General features: G+C 43.6%; 2 protein-coding genes across 3 annotated transcripts; both read right to left on the minus strand.

The window, feature by feature from the left end:
• Positions 1 to 9,927: 9,927 nt before the first annotated feature.
• On the minus strand, positions 9,928 to 15,384 carry LOC122049446 (calcium-dependent protein kinase 28-like). Its single transcript, XM_042610834.1, has 7 exons — positions 14,415 to 15,384; positions 11,832 to 11,975; positions 11,568 to 11,720; positions 11,357 to 11,472; positions 10,651 to 10,818; positions 10,368 to 10,592; positions 9,928 to 10,275 (listed from the first exon to the last, which is right to left on the minus strand). The coding sequence occupies exons 1-7, from the start codon at positions 14,968 to 14,970 to the stop codon at positions 10,138 to 10,140; spliced, it is 1,500 nt and encodes a 499-aa protein (XP_042466768.1). The 5' UTR covers positions 14,971 to 15,384; the 3' UTR covers positions 9,928 to 10,137.
• A 1,453-nt stretch (positions 15,385 to 16,837) lies between these two features.
• LOC122049475 (trafficking protein particle complex subunit 12-like) lies at positions 16,838 to 21,880 on the minus strand. Of its 2 annotated transcripts, none has more exons than XM_042610858.1 (2): positions 20,722 to 21,880; positions 16,838 to 17,126 (listed from the first exon to the last, which is right to left on the minus strand). In XM_042610858.1, exon 1 carries the CDS (start codon positions 21,819 to 21,821, stop codon positions 20,730 to 20,732), a length of 1,092 nt encoding a protein of 363 aa, XP_042466792.1. In that variant the 5' UTR covers positions 21,822 to 21,880; the 3' UTR covers positions 16,838 to 17,126; positions 20,722 to 20,729. The 2 variants fall into 2 exon arrangements, with proteins under 2 accessions (XP_042466792.1, XP_042466796.1); XM_042610862.1 differs by lacking the exon at positions 16,838 to 17,126 and adding an exon at positions 18,305 to 19,922.
• Between the last annotated feature and the right edge of the window lie 78 nt (positions 21,881 to 21,958).

Genomic DNA, 21,958 nt, shown 5'->3' on the forward strand with positions numbered 1-21,958 from the left:
TCTTCCTTCAACTCCGAGGCAAGCTGTTGTCTTCAGACTTCAAACCTTCGGCAGAGCCATCACGGCCGCGCGAGGGAAGCAACGGAGAGATCGAGGAAATCGTACGCTTGGGGTGCGGCCGTCGTAATCTTCGTCGTGTTGATGATCGTTACCCCGTCGATCCCTCAATCTCAGGAATACCATGACTTCGCCGATCGACGCGAGTTGTTCCCCGGTAACGCCACTCCGATCCTAGGGCTCTTCTTGGAATCGATTAGTACGGCTCTAATTTTCTTGGAATCGTATTTACTAGTATGTTTCACAATTAAGTTCTTATCTGTGCCAAGAAGCAATGTTGTTGTCAATTAGTTCATGGGGGCATTACCTCTTATTTATTTAAGTTCGGTGTCTTGATTTATATTCTGGAGTATGGTTTGTGGGAGACTTTGAATAGGTCGCATTTGGTTAAAATCAAGCTAAGACAGTTTGTGTATAATCTGTTCTACATGTGAACTGCGCTGCATGTGGGCTTGGATTATAAATTGTGTTTTACTCTGGAACGTGTTTTCTTTTCTGTACCTTTATTAGTTTTTTGGTTGAGCTTAAAGATTTATGGAAAAAACTTGACTGAATAAGCATTAATGTCTGAAAGTGCTTTCACATAACTTCTCAATAAGCAAGATGGTAAATTGTGAAACCAGAGAATTTCACTACCAAACTATTTTCTTGAGAATTCTTTTGGCGCATACTTTAAAAGAGTTTTCAGATAGCTTCTTTAATAAGCGACATAGTAAATTAAACCCTTGGCAATTTCACATTGGCATGCACTTGGCGTTGAAAGATTTTTCAGATATCTTCTCAGTAAGCAACATGGTGAAACCAGGGCCAATTTCACATGCAAAACTAATTTCTTGAGAATCCTTTTGGCACACTACGTCATACAGCTTTAAATAATGTTCTTCTAGGCTTATTGCGTTAAATGTCAGGTTTAATATATACACAGCTCCATCTTCCTTTACATGTCCAATATATACAGATTTTTTTATAATTTATGCCCATATGCACTTATTCAGTTCCTTCCATGTATTATTCAGCGTACTGGTTATGGACAGTAGGTCAGTATTTAGCTGTGTTGAACTCAATTATGATATGTTTGCTATATAGTTGCTAGGCAAGTCAGAAGTCATGTAAGGGAGCATTAGCAACCACAAAAAAAAAGAATTATACACAAAATCCATTGTCATCAGGCAAACCCCCAGGCATTGAAATTAGACAATTTGCAATTGGCATTAGCAATGAAGTTGTGACATTGAGGAAGGAGAGAAAAAAGAGATCGGAGGATGAAAGAGGGAAATCAATGAGAAAAGATGGTGAGATAGGATGAGGCAGTCGTGGTAGGCTATTACATTGGTCCATCAATTCCTTGGGAGAAAGGAGGGAGTGAAAGAGGGAGGAAGAAGAAAGAGAGTGGACAAATAAAAGCAGAAGCAAAAAAGTTAAATTAAAACTGAATTATTTTACCTTAAAATGTGGCATGAACACTCTAGTCATCTTTCCATTGTTGCTGCTAAGAAAATTTGATATGTACTTGATTGAAACACATATAGTCTCGTGAGTAGTTTGGCAATGTTGAAATTTTAGGGGCATTTTGTAGGAAAGAGTAGTTCAGGTGGCTATTTAAAGCTATTAAGGTTGATTATATTAATTGTATGTACAACAATAGTAAAAGAAAAGGTGAGAAATATTTAAATTTGATAGGGAATTTAATAAGTAATTGTTTTAGATATCTTGTATCTACTATTTTTCAATAAGATTGATGAAGATATTTTAAATTGGATAAACTAGGATGATACTTGATCCTGTCCGAGTCGCTGAATCGACGGACGCTGGGCACGTGGCGCTCTCCTCTATCTCCGACCAGCTGCACAGACCTCCGGCGAACCTGCACAGAAGTCGGGCCGGGGAGGGGTCCCCGGCGACGACCCTCCGACGCTCAAGTCAGGCAAGAATAAGACGATGAAATAGCTCCGAAGATCCGAGTTTTTTTATACCTCCGGCGAAATCTGCGGGCTCTTATATAGAGCTCTGAGGAGGCTGATGCACATACACCGAGGCACACACGTGTCCTCAGGCCATACCCAGTATGGGCTTGTCAGAGGAGCTTGCCTGACCCCTTACTGCTACAGTCCAAACACGTCTCTGATGGGACAGCATAATCTTCTAATGAGATAGCATAATCTTCTGTCTTGTCATTCTAGCCCTTCTGTTTCCGCACCGAGCGGCATGCCGCTCGGCAGTCCCATCACGTCCGACCGGACTAAGGTATACGTCCGTTCGGGGTATTCCTGGTCATGTGCTCTGGACTGTTCGCAGTGTTGATACTTTATTCCTTCGGCCGAGCGGGCCATCCGCTCGGCACTACTATACTGTTCATCATGAGCTTCGGAACCCCGACTTCCCGCCGGGGTGTATTGCTTCCGCTCGGAAGCTTCAGCCGGTCGTCACCATCATTATCCGCTCGGCCAAGCTTCTGGTTGGCCTTTTACCTTTCGACCTCCACGTGGCGTTGACTCTGCTAAATGGGGACTCCCATTCTTACTGCCGGATCACTTGCCTCCCCTTCAAGTCTAGTCGAAGGAGGCGATTAGTCCGACTGACTGGACTATTGTTTCGCTGAACGGCTCTTCCAGGAAATCATTATCCGCTCGGCCGATGAGGCGGTAATTACGGCCTCCATCAACGCCATCGTCCCTCCTTTCTTGTGCTCGAAAGGGGATTTCTGTCAAAGTATTTTTGATAAGCGAGTCGAACGGTCGTACGTTGCCTTATCCTTCCGCTCGGACGTTTATAGACGCCGGACCGTCCCTCGATTTTTAACGACGGGGCTCGTCGGCGCAGATATTTATAGCCGGTCGGCGCGGCTCTCGATCTTTAACGACGGAGCTCGTCGGCGCGGATATTTATAGCCGGTCGGCGCGGCTCTCGATCTTTAACGACGGAGCTCGTCGGCGCGGATATTTATAGCCGGTCGGCGCGGCTCTCGAACTTTAACGACGGAGCTCGTCGGCCTTCCGCTCGGACGTTTATAGACGCGCTCGTCTCTCCGGTTTCCGGAGGGTTTATAGGCGGGCCGTCTCGATTTTTAACGACGGAGTTCGTCGGCGCGGATATTTATAGCCGGTGGCGCGACTCGATCTTTAACGACTGAGCTCGTCGCGCGATATTTATTGTCGGTCGGTAGCGGCTCTCGATCTTTAACGACGGAGCTCGTCGGTCTTCTCGCTTCGGATTTGACGGCCGTCTCGGTTTCCGGGAGGGTTTATAGACGCCGGACCGTCTCCGGTTTCCCCGGAGGGTTTATAGACGTCGGACCGCCTCCCGGTTTCCGGCGGAGGGTTTATACCGGACCGTCTCGATTTTTAACGAGGGCTCGGCGATATTATATAGCCGGTCGGTGCGGCTCTCGATTTTAACACGGAGCTCGTCGCGAATATTTATAGCCGGTCGGGCGGCTCGATCTTTAACGCGGAGCTCGTCGGCGCGGATATTTATAGCGGGTCGGCGCGCTCTCGATCTTTAACGACGGAGCTCGCGGCCTTCGGACGCGTTTATAGGGCCGGACCGTCCCTCGATTTCAGGCCGGCTGTCGGCCGGATATTTATAGCCGGTCGGCGAGGCTCTCGATCTTTATCGACGGAGCTCGTCAGCGGATGTTTATAGCCGGTCGGCACGACTCGATCTTTAACGACGAGCTCGTGGCACGATATTTATGCCGGCCTCGGGCGCCTCGATTTTAACGACGGAGCTCGTCGCGCGAATATTTATAGCCGGGGGCGCGGCTCTCGATCTTTAACGACGGAGCTCGTCGGCTGGATATTTATAGCGGTCGTGGCGGCTCTCGATCTTTAACGACGGAGCTCGCGGCCTTCCGCTTCGGACGCGTTTATAGACGCCGGCTCGTCTCCGCTTTCCGGCGAGGGTTTATAGACCGGACCGTCGATCTTCTCGATCTTTAACGGCGGAGCTCGTCGGCGCGGATATTTATAGCGGTCGCGCGCTCTCGATCTTTAACGCGGAGCTCGCCGTGCGCGGATATTTATAGTCGGTGGCGGCTCGATCTTTACGAGCTCGTGGTAGCGAATATTTATAGCCGGTCGGCGCAGCTCTCGATCTTTAACGGCGGAGCTCGTCGACGCGGATATTTATAGCCGGTCGGCCTCTCGATCTTTAACGACGGAGCTCGTCGGCGGATATTTATAGCCGGCGGTAGCGGCTCTTGATCTTTAACGACGAGCCTCGTCGGCCTTTCCGCCCGGACGTTTATAGACCGCCGCTCGTCTCCGGTTTGCCGGAGGGTTTATAGGCGCGGATCGTCTCGATTTTTAACGACGGAGCTCGTCGGGGCTGGATATTTGGTCGGCGCGTCTCTCGACCTTTAACTACGGAGCTCGTCGGCGCGGATATTTATAGCCGGTCGGCGCGACTCTCGATCTTTAACGACGGGCTCGTCGGTCTTCCTCTCGGTTAGCTCGACGGTCTTCCGGTAGGAGGGTTTATAGACGCCGGACCGTCTCCCGGTTTCCCGGAGGGTTTATAGACCGGACCGTCTCGATCATTAACGACCGAGCTCGTCGGTCTTCTCGCTCGAGGGATTTATAGACGGCTCGTCCCGGTTTCCTACGGAGGGTTTATAGGCGGACCGTCTCTCGATTTTTAACGACGGGCTCGTCGGCGGATATTATAGCCGCCGTCTCGATCTTTAACGACGGATCTCGTCGGGTAGCGGATATTATAGGCCGGACGACTCGATCTTTAACGACGGAGCTCGTCGGTCTTCTGCTCGGGGATTTATAGACGCCGGCTCGTCTCCCGGTTTCCCGGCCGGAGGGTTTATAGACGCCGGACCGTCTCTCGATTTTTAACGACGGGGCTCGTGGGCGCGGATATTTATACCCGGTCGGCGCGGCTCTCGATCTTTAACGACGGAGCTCGTCGGGCTTTTAAGCCTAATTTGGACAACGTTTACCTGGCCGAACGGCATAGGGTCTTCGGAATTGAGCCTTTGGCTCGTACAATATACCTCCGGCTGAGCAGCTCGGGGCCTTCAGATACTATACCTCCGGCTGAGCAGCTAGGGGCCTTCGTCGTTGAGCGCTTGGCTCAGATAATTTTACCTCCCCAGGCACGGGCGCCGGATACTATACCTCGTTTGGCTGACTCGGGGCCTTCGTCGTCGGCTCGCGATATTTACCTCGTGCGGCGCCTGCAGACGCCGGAATACTCATACCTCGGTTTGGCGACTCGGCTTGATAATTTTACCTCTATGGCCCAAGCCGATAATTTTACTCGGCCAAGGCAGGCGCCGGATAATACCTCCATTTGGCGGCTCGGGCGCCGTCGTTCAGTTTTACCTCGGCTGGGCGGCACGGGAACGCGGGATACTACCTATGGCGGCTCGGGGCCTTTCGTCGTGGCGCTCAGATAATTTACCTCCGACGTGACGCAGCACGCCGGCCTTCGGATATATGCCTCGCAAAGCAGCGGGGCCTTCGTCGTCGGCGCTTGGCTCGACGATAATTTTACGGGGCCTTGAGATACCATACCTCGGCTTGGCGGCTGCGGGGCGCCAAATTGGTGTTGGCTTGGCGCGATAATTTTACCTCGGCCCAGGCGGCAGGCCTTGGATACTATACCTCCGGCGTTTGACAAAGGGCTTTAGTAATCGTCGGCGCTCGGATAATTACTCAAATGACAGAACCTCTCGGATCTATACATTGTGGCAGGGGCCGTCGTCGGCGGCTTGAATAATTTCTCCGTGAGGCAGCTCGGGGAAGATCCTCGGGCGGCGACTGGGGCCTTGATAAATCGGCGCTTGACTCCGATATATTTACCTCCCGGCGCAGCCATCTATACCTCCAAGTCGGCGTGGCTAAATAATTTACCGGGATGCGCAGGGACCGGATACTATACCTCCGGGCGGCTGAGGCCTTGGTGCGTCGGCGCTTGGCTGGAATAAACTCCGGGCAAGCAGCAGCGGGACGCTCAGAATCTTATACCTCGGCCGTCAGTCGCCATCGTGGCGCTTGGTAAAATATATTTACCTCCGGTGTGCAGGCCATGATCGTCAACGCTTTTCTCCGGGAATTTGAAAGCGATCCCGCAGTGGCGGCAGAATAATTTACGCAATGGACGACGGCTCGCTTCCGTGAGGCGCTTTGGATAATTTACTCCCGGTAGGCCGATCGAGCTCGAGGCTCGGTTTGCCCTTCGGGCGTACTAATTACGCCGGCAGGTTTTATTCTCCGGTAGGCACGGGTCCATCGAGCTGGGGCTCCTCTCCGGCCCGGCGGCCGCGAGTTTATCATCGAGCCTTTGGCGCCGGCTATTACCTGGTAAAGGCGGGATTTATCATCGAGCCTTTGGCTCGGTTTATTACTCGGCCATCGAGCCTTTGGCTCGGTTTATACTCGGTCGCGGGATTTATCCCATCGAGCCTTTGGCTCGGCTAATACTCGCCGGGGTTTTCCCATCGAGCCTTTGGCTCGGTAATACTCGCGGCCCGGGCTTCCCATCGAGCCTTTGGCTCGGCTAATACTCGGCCGCGGCGGCACGGGATTTATCCCATCGAGCCTTTGGCTCGGTTTATACTCCCGGCCCCCATCGAGCCTTTGGCTCGGTTTATATACTCCCGCGGGATTTATCCCATCGAGCCTTTGGCTCGGCTAATACTCTCCCAGCCGAGCGGTCCCATCGAGCCTTTGGCTCGGTTTATATACTCCCGGGATTTATCATCGAGCCTTTGGCTCGGCTAATACTCTCCCGGCCGACGGGGTTTTCCCTCGAGCCTTTGGCTCGGTTTATACTCTCCCGGCGCACGGGATTTATCCCATCGAGCCTTTGGCTCGGCTAATACTCCCCCGGCCGAGCGACACGGGGTCTTCCCATCGAGCTTGGGGCTCGGTTTATATGCTCCCGGCCGAGCGGCACGGGCTTTATCCCATCGAGCCTTTGGCTCGGTTTCTATACTCCCGGCCGAGCAGCACGAGCCTTGCATGGTTGGCAAATACACTCGCGGGCCTTCGCTACGCTCGGGCGTTTTACCCTACTCAAGGCACGGGGTTTCCCATCGAGCCTTCCTATATCTCTCCGAGCGAGCGGGATTTATCCCATCGAGCCTTTGGCTCGGCTAATACACTCCCGACCGAACAGCACGGGGTTTTCCCATCGAGCTCGGGGCTCGGTTAATATGATCCTGGCCGAGCGGCACAGGCTTCCCATCGAGCTCGGGGCTCAGTTTATTTACTCCCGGCCGAGCGGCGCGGGAGTTTTTACTCAAGAAACTACAAATTTATGAGCATCAGAAATAATTGAAGAACTGACCTGCCGACCAGCAAGGGATCTGACCCAATTTCTTGACTCCCGAATACCCGTGGAGTGAGAAGAATATATATACTTGTCGAAACTCATCAAGGCTTCCTCGTCGGACCGATATCGGGGCAGGCGTTGCTCCCACTTGAATTCCAGTCGGAGCCCCATTTTGCCCCCATTTCGCCTGTTGCTCCGGTCGGTCCGCTCAGCTGTGCTATCCGCTCAGTTTGAGCCTTCTGTTTCTGTCGCTCCACGAGCTTAGCTGCTCTTGCCTCAATTAGAGCGTCGGGCCTCTCCTGGGAGAGCATCACGGTGTGAGGTCATCCAGCCTCGTCCATCTATTCCGCTCGGATATAGGCGCGTTCCCACAGACGGCGCCAATTTGATCCTGTCGTGAGTCGGACGAATCGGGACAGACTTGCCGGCGCTCTCCTCTATCTCCGACCAATAGACCTCCGCGAACGAACTGCAGAGTCGGGCCGGGAGGGTCCCGGCGGCGACCCTTCGGCCGCTCAAGTCGAGCAAGAAGAAGGCGATGAAATAGCTCAAGATCAAGTTTTTATACCTCCCGTGAAGTGCGGGCTCTTATATAGAGCTCGAGGAGGCGATGCACACACCGAGGCACACACGTGTCCTCGGCCCATACCCAGTATGGGCTTGTCAGAGGCTTGACCCCTTACTGCTACAGTCCAAGCACGTCTCTGATGGGACAGCATAATCTTCTGATGAGATAGCATAATCTTCTGTCTTGTCATTCTAGCCCTTCTGTTTCCGCACCGAGTGGCATGCCGCTCGGCAGTCCCATCACGTCCGACCGGACTAAGGTATACGTCCGTTCGGGGTATTCCTGGTCATGTGCTCTGGACTGTTCGCAGTGTTGATACTTTATTCCTTCGGCCGAGCGGGCCATCCGCTCGGCACTACTATACTGTTCATCATGAACGTCGGAACCCCGACTTCCCACCGGGGTGTATTGCTTCCGCTCGGAAGCTTCAGCCGATCGTCACCATCATTATCCGCTCGGCCAAGTTTCTGGTTGGCCTTTTACCTTTCGACCTCCACGTGGCGTTGACTCTGATAAATGGGGACTCTCATTCTTACTGCCGGATCAATACTAGTTATGCTTCATATGTTGAAAGTATTAAGCAATAAAGAAACACTACAAAAAATAGAGATGGATGCTTCATACATTAATTAATAAAGAAAAAGTTTGTTTATAAGCAGGCTTAATACTTAGCTCAATAGAAGCTCATTTATATTCTCTCATTAATATATATACTAAAACAAACAAGCTTTAGTAATTGTGAACTCACGTGAACATTCATGAATAAAGTTTGTAAATGCTTTTGGATCAACAGCCTGTTACCTAGAGAATCCTTCAGCAACTACGTGCTTTTAAAATATTTGGGTGGACATGTTCTAAAATGACAAGAATCATGCTCTACCTTCGCCCATTTTATCTACTAAATGTAGCACAGAAATTGGTGCCTAAGCAGATTCTAAGCATGTCAATCTAAGAACCCTTCTGCGTTTCCAGAATTTTATGGGTTCGTAATCCAGCATGGATGAATTCCCATGTCAGAATTATTATTAACCAAAAAAAGCTGAATTATTACCTCTGGCCTCTTTTCTATTTTCTGGAACCAACTCTAAATTATTAATAAGGCAGTCTTTGTATAAGTGAGCGTTAACAGTTTCCAATAAATTCTGGATAAATCCTGCTGGCTCTCAGTCTCAGATTATATATAGATATATAAACTTTACATAAAGTATTCCCTTTTCTTTAGAGAAAAATATTGACTTTCAGACGTGCAGCATTTTATCTTTTGGCGAAAATGGAGGAAACTGAGGATGAGCAGATCTACAAACTGACACGTCAAGTTGTCAGTCGGCACACCCTTAAGCATCTATTTGCTGCCATGGTCGCTGTTTTCCTGGCATTCATGCTTGCCAAGCGAGAAATTGAACCAGACAGGTACAATTTTGTCAATATTGTTCCTTTATGTTGAGTGCTGATCTTGCTTGTTCCCCCACTTGTTTCTCATCCCAAGTTCAGTTTCGTGCAAATCAGTCATGTTTGAAGTTTCCCTGGATGAATTCATGCTCAACTTGTGATACATGAACTTCATTTTGCGAAATTTTCATTTTTATTTTTATGTGACTACTAAATTCCAGCAAGACACAAGGAATGCTCTTAAACAAATCTGTGTGTTCTGTCATAACCTTTGGACATTGTTTTCTTCGATGGATCTCTTGCTGGAACACCAGGCAAATTTATATTTTTAAAGCAGCAGTTGATTCCTGTCTGACCATATGACCTTCTGTGCACACGATGCAGGAAGATTTTGCTTCACAAATGGAAAGATTCAATGGATCACAATAAGAAAGAACCCGTTTAAGGCTGAAGTCATTGATGTGAATACTCTTCAGTTACTACCACAGATGTCTAATTTTCTCAAAAGGTGTGTCACCCATGTAAAATTTATCCTGTACAAGAGAAGCTAAATTAACCTTACTAACGCATTTTGTTGGGAACATTATAATTTAGGATTTTTTATCATGTAATTTTTTTCAAGATGATCTATAAAAGACATAGTGCGATAAGTACAGATGACCTTCTCTGAAGCTTACTCAAGGAACTACAGATAAAATGTTCATCCAAAACGATTCTTGGAGTCTGATAAACTCATTAGAGATTGATATAAATAAACTCGTTCTCAGTCACTAAACCTTGTATAATGGCATCACCTCATTTTCAATTTCACACTAAATCCATATATTCACCTCTAATTAAGTAGTCTTGAAGGCATCACCCAGATTAAAGTTTATGCTGTTTCTCATGGTCCTCCTTCCAACACCTCCGTTTCCAATTCCTCCATTGCCTTTTCTCATCATCGCTGTGAATTCACTGTAATCTATTTGCCCATCCTACAAAGCAATCGGGTAATATCGATAATTATAAACTGAATTATCGTACAGGCGATGTGCCTCAACAGCAAAAGGCAATGATGATGACTCACATTATCCTGATCAACTTCCTTAATCATCTCGTCAAGGTGAATGTCGTCGAGACCAAATTCTTTACATGCTTGTGAAAGTTCATCAATTGTTATGTAACCACTTCCGTCTTTATCGAAATATGAGAATGCTGATTTCAGGTTTTCTTCTCTCTCCAGCTTATTCATGTGAACCGTTGCTGCGAGGAATTCACCATAGTCTATTGTGCCATTTTTGTCGATATCAGCCTGCAATTTTGAAACTATCAAAAGAGATCAATACAATGACAGCATTAGTCAAGCATACCGCATCCATGAGTGCCTGTATCTCAGATTCCATGAGTTCGGATCCCACTCTTTTTAAACCCTCTTTCAGTTCATCAAATGTTATGGTTCCACTGTTGTCCATGTCGATCATCTTGAACAACTCTTTTAGACCACCGATCTCTTCTTCAGAGAGGCTTTCAGCGATAACCTGCAAAACGAAGAAACGCATACTTGAGGAACAGTAGTTTTAGGAAAATAAGCATGAGGCATTAAGACAATTCAGCTTCGTCCATAAAAAGGTTGCGTATAAAATTGTCTCGATCAAAGCTTAACGAATAGACAATAGCGAACAAAATCAAAAACTTTGAACTGCCTTAGTATTCTTCATCTAATAATGCAGAAGTAGAGTTTCAACTATTGCAATTTAAGGGCATACAACTATACGGGCATGATTTAAGCTTTCACCAATCAAAATGAAAAATGGCTATCATGCATCCCGAGACAGATAGCTCTCCCCATAAAGAAGCATCTACAAGCAAAAAAAAGTTCTAAACAGTGAAACAAGTGAATTCACAGGTATATATACAACCTTCTACACCTATAAAAACATTACCGCTACCCCATGTTTTTATGGAAACTGGTTGATACTCTGGTAACTATTAACATATGGTGTGCAGCATGCCAAATGAAATACTTTAATTAACTGGCAAAAATGCAATCGATATAATTACATAATAGAAGATTACCCGTAGCGCCATCTTCTTGAGCTTGTTCATAGCAGAGAACTGCTTAAGACGTGATAGCACGGCAGAGTCCAATGGTCTATCAGGTGCAACTTTGTCATCAACGATCCACGGGTGACCTTGAAGAAGAAACACCATACCAATAGAGAAACTAAAGACATTCCTGAAAGTGTACCCATAGAAAAAAAAAAAAAAACAGGATTGAAGTACTAACAAAGAACTTGATGTGCTGTAAATCTCTTCCTTGGGTCTCTATTAAGCATATTTCTTATTAGATCCTTTGCACTATCAGAAATACCCGGCCACGGTTGAGATTCAAAATCCAAATGACCTTGTAATATTTGTCTGAAAATCCCTGCTTCGGTTTCTGAGAGCGACAAGAAATGCAAATAAAACAATTTATTATTGACAATAAGAGAAGTAGATTTTTGGAAATTAGCTTGATAGAACCAACAAATCAGCATCAGTAACTACACACCAGCCCAGAAAGGTGGCACCCCGCTCAACAAAATGTACAAGATGACACCTGCACTCCACACATCTGATTCTGGTCCGTAAAGCTTCCTCAATACCTCAGGTGCAACATAATATGGGCTTCCAACAACATCAGAGAAGGTATCACCTGCAGAGTTCCAGAACAATCAGCTAATGAAAAACATTGTATTCAAGAGGCCAAATTTGATAATACAAAAATTTATGATTATAATAGCTATGGACTTTATGGTCTAATAAACCATCTTCAAGTTTAGCAGAGTACTAATTAAATATAAGCTGAATTCCCTTGCTTTGTCTAGCTACCAATTAATCCTTTGTGCTTTCTCTATTTATCATTAAATGGCAGTTGTCGTATGCCAGCAGTGTTCATAAAATCTGCAGTTTGGCTAACCAGTCTAGATTCTACTTCAGATTTTAACTAGTTTGGTCCAAAACAGGCGAACGGTTCAATAAACATACATCATAAAGAAGACAGAAAGGAAAAAGACAGTTGGAGAGAGATATGAAAAGGAAAAGAAGAAGAAAAATGAAAGTGAAAAGTAGAGGATAGGAAGAGAGAAAGTAATGGTAAAGGACAAAGCAAGAGATGATCACGCCACCACATATTTTGCATTAACTGCTTTTATGTGACTGTGACTTCAATCTCCACCTCCTCAGCTGCTGTCTCTGCACTTCAGCTTCTTCAGTTATCAATCTCAATGTCCCTTCCTCCTGTTGGTTCCTATGAGAACCAGCCCCTACCATGTGTCACTCTGGGTACGATAGTGGTAATCGATTTGAACGATTGCCATCCAATACGTGTACTAAACCAGCAATTCAGATAACAGTGTCAGTAAACCAGCAATTCAGATAACAGTGTCAGTATGCACCAATATGTATGTTTAATCATTGAAATTTAATATCAATGACTTCTACCTAATCACCTAAGCTGCATTTTAATTTATGAGAAAGAATAATAAGATCTTACTTGTTATCTGAAAGTAGACTTGTTCTATGATTTGCCTAGTTTTGTCTCTCCATAAAAGAACTATAGAAATTTTGACAAGAGAAATGCAAAGTTTCTTGCTAATGAAAAATTTCCATATCGCTCCATTTGGTTTTTACATGTCAATCAGACAGTATTCTGAGTTATATCAAACCATACCAAAAGGAGATTTGACAAGTATCATAAAAGAGAGTTCCCTAAGACATACTACAGGAATTAAGACATCCTAAGAAGTCTGCCGGACACATTAATCTAAAGCAAGCAAACTAATTATGTTAGTCTGTGCAATGAAGCAAAGCATATGATATTTCATGCTTCTGTATTTAATAAAAACACACTAAGAACTGTTTTGTCTATAGGAAATTAGCAATTCAAATTGATAAATTTGCCAAAGTGTTGCTATTAAGAAACAAATTTTCTTAGTGGTATTTTAATATAATGGAACACGGAGTGTTTTCTAATGAAATTTTATTTAGAAGTTATTTTCAATTAACAAATCTTCGTCATAGATATGAAAATAGTTCTGGTTAAAATCAGCCAACAATCAATTGTTCACTCTGCACGTGTATAATATGTACATGTGAAAAGAAAACTAGCAAGAAAGTGGATGATTAACCTGTATTAAAATTTTGAATTACGATGTCACATGTCAGTTTTACCTAATAAACTTCAGTCCAAAAGGAAATTCAATCTCCACACATATACTTTCTAAGTTCAAAGTTGGTACTATTTCAATGCAGGAAGTAATGTGTAAGTAACCAATCCCACGTAATTCATTCTTCTTTTTGGGGTTCCATGATTTCGTATGCTTGACATGAAGCAAGTTCCTAAAACTAAATTTTCAATGCTAGTCCAAGATATTCACTATTTGTCAGTACACTTCACTACTATATAAAACCATCTCAACGAGATATTCCTGCTTTATCATATTTTTGTTTTGTAACTTGCAACTTATTAAAAAAACATAAAATCCAAAATCTCACATATCTAGCTAGAATTTTTGCTCTTCTTCTTTTTTTCCCATACATGGATGTATTAGAGCATTGATGCAGTAAATGCTGTGTAATTGTGCTATTTCTTCGATTTTAATCTTGGTATCCTAGCTTATGTGGAAAAAAGACGTTCCAACTGTAATGAGTGATGCAGGAAGATGTGGATAATAAGAATCTTATGGCGTCCCCTTTGATTGTACAAAGGAAGAAAATATTCATCTGTGAGACTTATGAAGGATAATTCCAGATCTATTGTAGCAAACGATCATCACCAATACGGCAAAAAGAGCAACCAAATGACCATGGATGGTAATAGTTCAATGCCACATAACTACATAAGAACAACCATTGGAAATCCACATATAATATCTTACGAGAGTAATAGCAAGCTTCTTCAAAAACTTAAACAAGTGCAAATTTCTCATGTTCCAGAGAAAAATGAAAAAGAAAGAAAAAGGTAGGCACAGGGTTGGTTGAACAACATGAAACGATAGTTGTGTGCTAGAAAGATGCAATAAAATGCACAGCAAACCATTAACAAGAGTAAGGAGCCAAAGAAAGAGAAGTACTATCTCGAAGAAGAACAGACCTGGCTTATAGAACACGGATAGGCCAAAATCCGTCGCTTTAAGTGCCGCATCCTCATCGGTGCTGGCAAACAGGAAGTTCTCCGGCTTGAGATCGCGATGCATCACCCCGAGCGAGTGGCATGCCTCGACGACTCCTACGATGGTCTTCATCAGCAGCGCTGCTTTCCTCTCGCTGTAATGCCCTTTTTGGATGATCCTGTCGAAGAGCTCCCCGCCCGCGCACAGCTCCATCACCAGGTGCACGAAGAGCGCGTCCTCGTAGGTACCCTTGATCCTGACCACATTGGCGTGCTCCGAGAGATGGTGCATGATCTGGATCTCGCGCCACACGTCCTCGTAGTCCTCGCGGCAGAGAAGCTTGCGCTTGGGGATGGACTTGCACGCGTACTCCTTGCCATCATTCTTGTCGACGCACAGGTACGTGGTGCCGAACTGCCCCTGCCCTAGCTTCTTGCCGATGCGGTAATGGTCCCGCAGATTGGCGGTCTTGTACGGGAGGACGGAGGCGGGCTTGGAGGAGCGATGGGGAGGAGGATTGACCGAAGGCTGGCTCATCGGTGATGGTACCGGTTGCAAAGTCCAAATCTTGGGGCCTGAAGGATGATTCCTACACAGAAAGATTCGATTTTTACAGGGTTTGCATCAGCAAAATTCCATCTTTGTTAATTTTCCCCGGGAGTCCAGGCGATTGTGAGCTATTCCTAGGAGATTTTAAACCGTCCTCAGATAAATCAAAGAGAAACAGAAGAGACTAAGATGACCAGGAGAGAGCCAGGAAGGATGGGGGGAGGAAGGGACTAGGGAAGGGCATAGTTGAAGGAGACTGGAGCGACGGAGTCAAAGAAAGAACAGAGAGAAAGGGGCAGCCTCGCCGCTCCAATTGGCGGCGACAAGAACATGGAAAATTTCCATTTATTACTTTTAAATGGTTTTTCTTTTTCTGCTTTCCTTCTTCCTTCAAAACCATAGACTGGAATGGATCAGCAAAAACTCTTTTTTAAATGAACTAGAAAATAGGCAGAAAAATCTATAATCATATTTTGCCTATCTGGTTGTGTTCCATATCACGTGATTCCTGTCTCTTTATGTTTTTTTGAGTTTATGATGTCTGACAGCTGACCATGATCCAAAAAGGAAAAAAAAATTACATACCTTTGCTGATTCCAATTTCCATTTCCTCTGGGCTCAGGATGGGAAGAGGGAGTGATATTGGAAAGAGAAGTGCTTTTTAAGTATTTAATTTTTATTTCACTTTGACGCCAATGGTTTTTTATTATATTCTTAATTGGGATTACTTTTCTTCATCGTAAATTTGGAAGGAATTAAATATCTAATCTTTATCCGAATATACGTGGGTAAAAATTTAAAAGTCAATTCTTTATTATTATTTTTCATCAAAAAGTATTTTTTAAAAAAATATATATAATGAGGTGCATTATATTTTTTTATCCAAACTTATAACAAAATAATCTTTATTAATTTAATCAAAAGTATTTAAAATAATCAAAAATAACTTTAATAATATTGTAAGCCATAATTGTAATATTAGTGTTAAGCCTATTTTAATTAAATTTAAATAAAAAAATGTTTAATATATAATAATTTTTTAGTGTGATTTTAATATTTTTAAAAATAGAATATCATTTCAATAAGATTAATTTTTTTTATTTATGCCCCCCTCTCCAAAGACCACCCTCTGGACCACAAAATATAATTCAGAGAATGAATTCATTTACTTATAGGTAAAATTTCATGGACCCTATCAGTTATATAGGTGGAATCCATAGAATTCTATCTATGAATAATCCCTGATCCAAGAATCAACCAGGAGTCATGATCCAAAGGATACCAGCTTTAAAAAAAAAAAAACTTTGTAGGTTAAACTCTTAGTTTTTTTATGAGAAACACATTAATTAATATTTTAAATTGGAAAGAATTTTAAAAATTTAATGATTGACAAGTTGATTTATTTGCAAGGTTAAAATCTTAAATTTATGCAAATTAAAACGCGAGAAACTTCTAATGGTAAATGATAAATCCACTAGAATCAACTAACCAAATAAACATTTAAAGCTTCTTGTTGAAGAAGAGTGACTGAAGGTTTCAAATTGTGGTTAGTCATTGGAATCAGACGCGATCAATCGATCCGAATGTCGCAGTGAGCAACCGCACTGTCACCTGCCTCCTCTTTCTTCTCCTCTCCTTCCTCACCACCATCCCAATCTCGGCTACTTCCTCAACTCCACCTTAGCCTTAGCAAGGCCTCACCGCCATCTTCACTCTTATAGCATAAGATGATTACTAGACGTCCTCCTCCCACCTCCTTACCTCACCGCCATACATTGCTATTCTTATTTCAAGTGCGCAATCATCACTAGTCAGAGATTCACATCGCTATAACATTTTAAAAAATATTTCTAAATGAAAGAATAACGTAGTCAAATAACGCTATAATGCTCGAGCTTTCACTGATTCTACAAGCAAAATAAAGAAGTTGAATCAAAATTAAAGTTGGGCCATGTTAAACACATCCTCATGGCATTCTGCAATGTACATGATCTGGCTGCTCATTCCTATCGAGCCTTTGCCCATGTTTACAAAACAAAGTATGGATCGAACTTCAGCCAGCTTCTATTCCAACTAGAATTCAATCTTCAGTAGCAATTATAAATCCAAGAACCATTGCTGAAACATCCCAATGATCAAAACCGCTATAAACATTGAAAAAAGAATCCATACTGTAAGAGATGCCATTTGTCCGCAAACAAAAAGTAATCGAATTTAGCAGCAGTTATAATAATTAAATAATGTAATAAAAAATTAAGAATTTTGTTTTTTTTGGTGGATTTTGTGCTGAACATAAGCGGCTTATAATGACAATATGAGATGCCTTAGACAGTAAAAAGAATCCATACTGTAAGAGATGCTATTGTGTTTCCATTTGCCCCCAAATTAAAAGTAATCAAATTCATCAGCAGTAATAATGATTAAATAATGTAGAAATAACCCAAATAAGAACTCCATTTTTTAGGTAGATCTTGTATTGAAACATAAGTGGCACACAATGACAATATGAGATGCCTTAGGCAGCTTGTATGTGATGATGTACTTAAAATTTTTGCCTAGTTGGCTGCACCAAGTTTATAGCATCAGCATGTGGTTTGCCACCGTGAGGATTACTAACACTCCAGCATGATGGATTACTCTTATTATAAGAGTTGTCATAGATAGCCATGATTGAAAATATAATTGTCTTTGTATAAATGATGACAGCATACCCATTTATGCTCAAAATGTCACTTATGAAGGGTACCAGTGGTAGATTATTAAGTGCAGGAGAAAGTAAATGATCTTGTTCTATCTCTTCTTCTATGATTCCCTCTTTTTCATCTCATTCTTTTCCTTTAGCTTCTCGGGGTTCATTAGAACCACTTATTCACAAACCTAATCCAACTTACCTCCTCTATGCTAATCTAATTTCTCATGCAGTATATTATCTTTCAACCAACATCTCTTCCTATTTCACCATCTGCTATCCTTTTCATGCTCCTTAAAATACAACATCTTCTCTAATCTACAATATAAAATTTACAAATACAGTTCTTTCAGCAAGGTTTAAAATTTCGACCCGTGCCGAGGTTTCGGTCCTCGACCGAAACGATACGGTTTCGGTACCGTATCGTGCCATGTCGATATAGTTTCGATATTTTTTAAATATAAAATATATTAATTAAAAATTAAAATATTTAACATAAATATTTAAAAAATAAACAAGATAAAAATAATCTTTTAAAAAAGGAAAAGATATGAAAATAGATAAATAAATAAATAAAAATTTTATTATAATTTTTAAATTAAAATAAATGAAATATAAAATTAATTAGATAATTTTATTAGGATTTAATAAAGTCTCTTTAGATTATCTCTATCATAGCTAGGAGTTGATTAAAATAATTAACCTAAGTTTAATTAAAAAAATACTGAAATCCGACACCACTCGCTAGCCCGCACGACTTCGGCATTGTCGCGGGATTGCGCAACAAGTCATGGCCGCGGGGATTGCGTGACTCCTTCGGCGCGGCCACGTTGGTCGTGCGACCCCTCTGCAGTGATCGCAGGGTCGCACGATGCCTCCGCGGCGGCAACGGAAGGGTTATGCGACCCCTCCACTACTGTTGCAGGGTCGAGCGATCCCTCCGCTGTGACCACGGGGTCACGCAATACGTCGCACCTGTCGTGGGTCTGGTGCCGGGGTAGTGCCGGTGTCGGTCGCTGAGCAGAACGAGACATTTCGCCCGTTTCGATCGTTTCGGCACGGCACTTTAAACCATGCTTTCAAGTGCTATTTGTCTTCAACATAAAAAGTAACCGCATAGCAAAACATTCTTAAAATGCTATCAATGATGTTCAACCTCAGTTGTTAGTATCAGCTTTACATGAATATAATTAGGATAAGATCCATGTCATGACCTAAGTAGCCATCATCATTGAACAAACTACGTCATACAAGGTGTGCGTATTCAACCCAACTATTTCGAGTTAGCCACGTTGATGTTATCTAGCATTGAGCTCTATGTATTTGAAAAATACATAAAATATGGGACCACAGTCAACAATTTGTAAGGCCTATAGAATTAGGCACACACTTTCTTGAAACAACTACACATTTTTGGTTGATTGCACCACCATCTTTCTAGATAGAAGTAATAGCACAAGAGTACCATCTAATTTCTGAGATTACAAAAAAAAAAAAGCTTATCCTACACCAGGAAGAGCATGATTTTGGGTAATCAATTTTTATGTCAGTGTGAACTATCTGGTTTGATGGTAGTTCACTAGTTTTTAGTTTGTTATAACAGGTATCCGAATCCTAAATATGAACTGCAAATGTATCAACCAAAAAGAGACTAGGGTAACAATAGATAGAAAAACAATCTGGCTAGGTCGAGAGGTTCATAATACTGAAAAACAAATCCATGTAATGGGAGCATGTTCTCTACTGAAGCCATCAAACAGAAGGCAGTATTAGTAATTTTATTAGGTTATTGGTATGAAATTTTGGAACTAAGCATTTGAGAGCAATGTATATTGATCCAAGATGGTATAAATATGAATGCCTAAAAAGCTACCAATCATAGAGTAAACTAAGTTAGATGGTATTGAATATGATTTATATATTTTTATGGGCATCAGCCATCAAGAAAATTTCTATCTATGATCTCAGATTGTGCTCAATTGAGAAAAGAATGGAAAACAAGATAGAAAGTTCCCATATGAAATTAGTACAATATGTCTTCAGAACTCTAGATGCATGAAAAAGAGAAGAGGATCATTTCAAGTTTGTAGCAGAGTTTTGATCATTGAGGGAAAGAGATGATAAACACAAAGAGATCAACTTGTGTATGGTTTATGGACTTTTCCTTGAGGTTTATTTGGCACAATTCACAAATGGACTTCAGCATCCAGTTTATTACACAGATGGACTTCAGCTTAAGGTACTCAGGTATCTGTAAAAATAAAAACGCAATATCAAACTTAAGAAAAACAACTAATCAGGCTGAACTCAAGATTTATCAGGGGTAAAATTATGACTACTCCAATGAGTTACTGCTACCTATACTGACTCAGTAAGTGACAAACCTAAACCACTTGCCTAAAATGTTTAAGCCAACTCAAACGCAGTTCCATCATTTCAGTATTATCAATTCTCTCATCAGCTCCATGATTTCCTATATGGATCCAATCTAGGTAACACAATCTCCTCCCTTAAGGATTCGAACCTCAATCAAGGCCCAAAATATAACTCAAACCATCCTTAATATATAACATGTGCATCATAGTCTACCAATGTTGGCTCCGCCACAACAATAACCCTTTTCATTTGGAAAATTCCATCATTCTTAGTACTAGGTCTAGTTGCTACCAATATAACAACTTGCAAAACATGAGCATTGATCTATTAACTTGATAGAATAAACAGTTGGAACTTGAAACAACAATGCATAAGCCTAAGTCAAAGGTAGTTGCATCCTATATATCTTATCAGTGACCTTCAACTTCCATACAAGACAACTTGGCGGAGACTAACAAATAAGGAAGCAGTTTTTCCTAGCAGAATACTGTGATGATAATAATGATAAAACACATTATATATTCTAGTTTCCACAATGAACTTAGATTACAAAATGTTCCATCATGCAATTAGTTCAACCACTTCACAATAGCCTAACAGAACAAGGTAGCAGTATAATGGAACAAGAAATAACATTCTAAAACAAGAAAACAATTTTGAAAAAACTGCCATACCGAACTTATCAGATGCGAGTACACGAGGGGTCAAAGTCATCAGGTGCAACCTGAGCAATCCAATTGCTAAGAGTCTTCTTCACATCTCCGTGGTTGACATATGCTAGTTCATACATGCTGCAAAGATTCACGACCAATGTTTCATTCAAAGCTGCAGTTGGAACCCTCTCCAAAGCCCCCTCTAGAACCTTGATTGAATCGGACAGGTCTCTCGAGTACATCAAGCATAGAGCTTTATTGTTCAGTGCCACTACATCCGCAGGATCCCTTTCAATGCACTCCTCGTATTCTCTCACAGCTGCAGCATAATCCTTGACGACGATGAACTCCAGCGCCTTGTTCCTCCCGACAAGATTTTCCAACTCCACTGTTCGCTCCCCTGACGGATGAAGGTTCTCCAACCTCGCAAACGACGCCTTAGCACCAGTCAGGTCACCGATCTGGAGTTGGACATACCCGAGTCGGGAGAGGAGCAAAGGGTCGGATGGATCCCGCTCAAGAAGTAGCCTAACCAGCGCCAGAGCCGCCTCGAACTCCCGGTGGACGAAGTGGTTGCAACAGAGGGAAGCTATCACGAATACCTCCCTGCGTCGCCACAAGTCGGCAGATGCGGTGGTGGTCTCCTCCAGAATCTTGGATCGGACGAGGTCGAAGAGCGCGTAGAGGCGATCGACGGTGACGGATCTGGTACCGAGCCGCTGGGGAAGGTCAGCGTGGAGGAACCTGAGGGCGAAGGGGACCATGGAACCGGAACGTCCAGGGTAGGAAGACGGGTAGGATTCGAAGCGGAAGCGAGGGGAATCCAAAGGGGCGTCGAGGGCGTCGATCTCGGCGGCGGCGTCGGAGAACCGACGCAACTTCGAGAGGGCGAGGGCGGACACGGCGAGACACACGAGGTGGTGGTGCGGAAGGAGGCCATGGCTGCGGCGGGCCACGGCGACGGCGTCGAGGACGGCACGCCACTGCCCGCGTCTGGAGAGGGCGAGGAGCGACGGCACGTCGAAAGGGAGATCGAGGGGTGAGGTCGGAGGGGACAGGAGAGGATCGGCGATGGCCACGCTTGGGGGGTCCCTGCCAGCGTCGGGTTCTTCTCCAGTCATCGCTCGGGAAGGGGAAGCGGTCGGGAATGGTCAGGTTGAAAATTGCGGGCGTCGACTCGTTATAATCGCATGGAAATTACTTCATATGAAAAATAAAATAATAATAATAATTTAACAAATAATTTAAAATAGTTAAA

The sequence above is a fragment of the Zingiber officinale genome, chromosome 1B (genome assembly GCF_018446385.1).
Source record: "Zingiber officinale cultivar Zhangliang chromosome 1B, Zo_v1.1, whole genome shotgun sequence".
Lineage (NCBI taxonomy): Eukaryota > Viridiplantae > Streptophyta > Magnoliopsida > Zingiberales > Zingiberaceae > Zingiber > Zingiber officinale.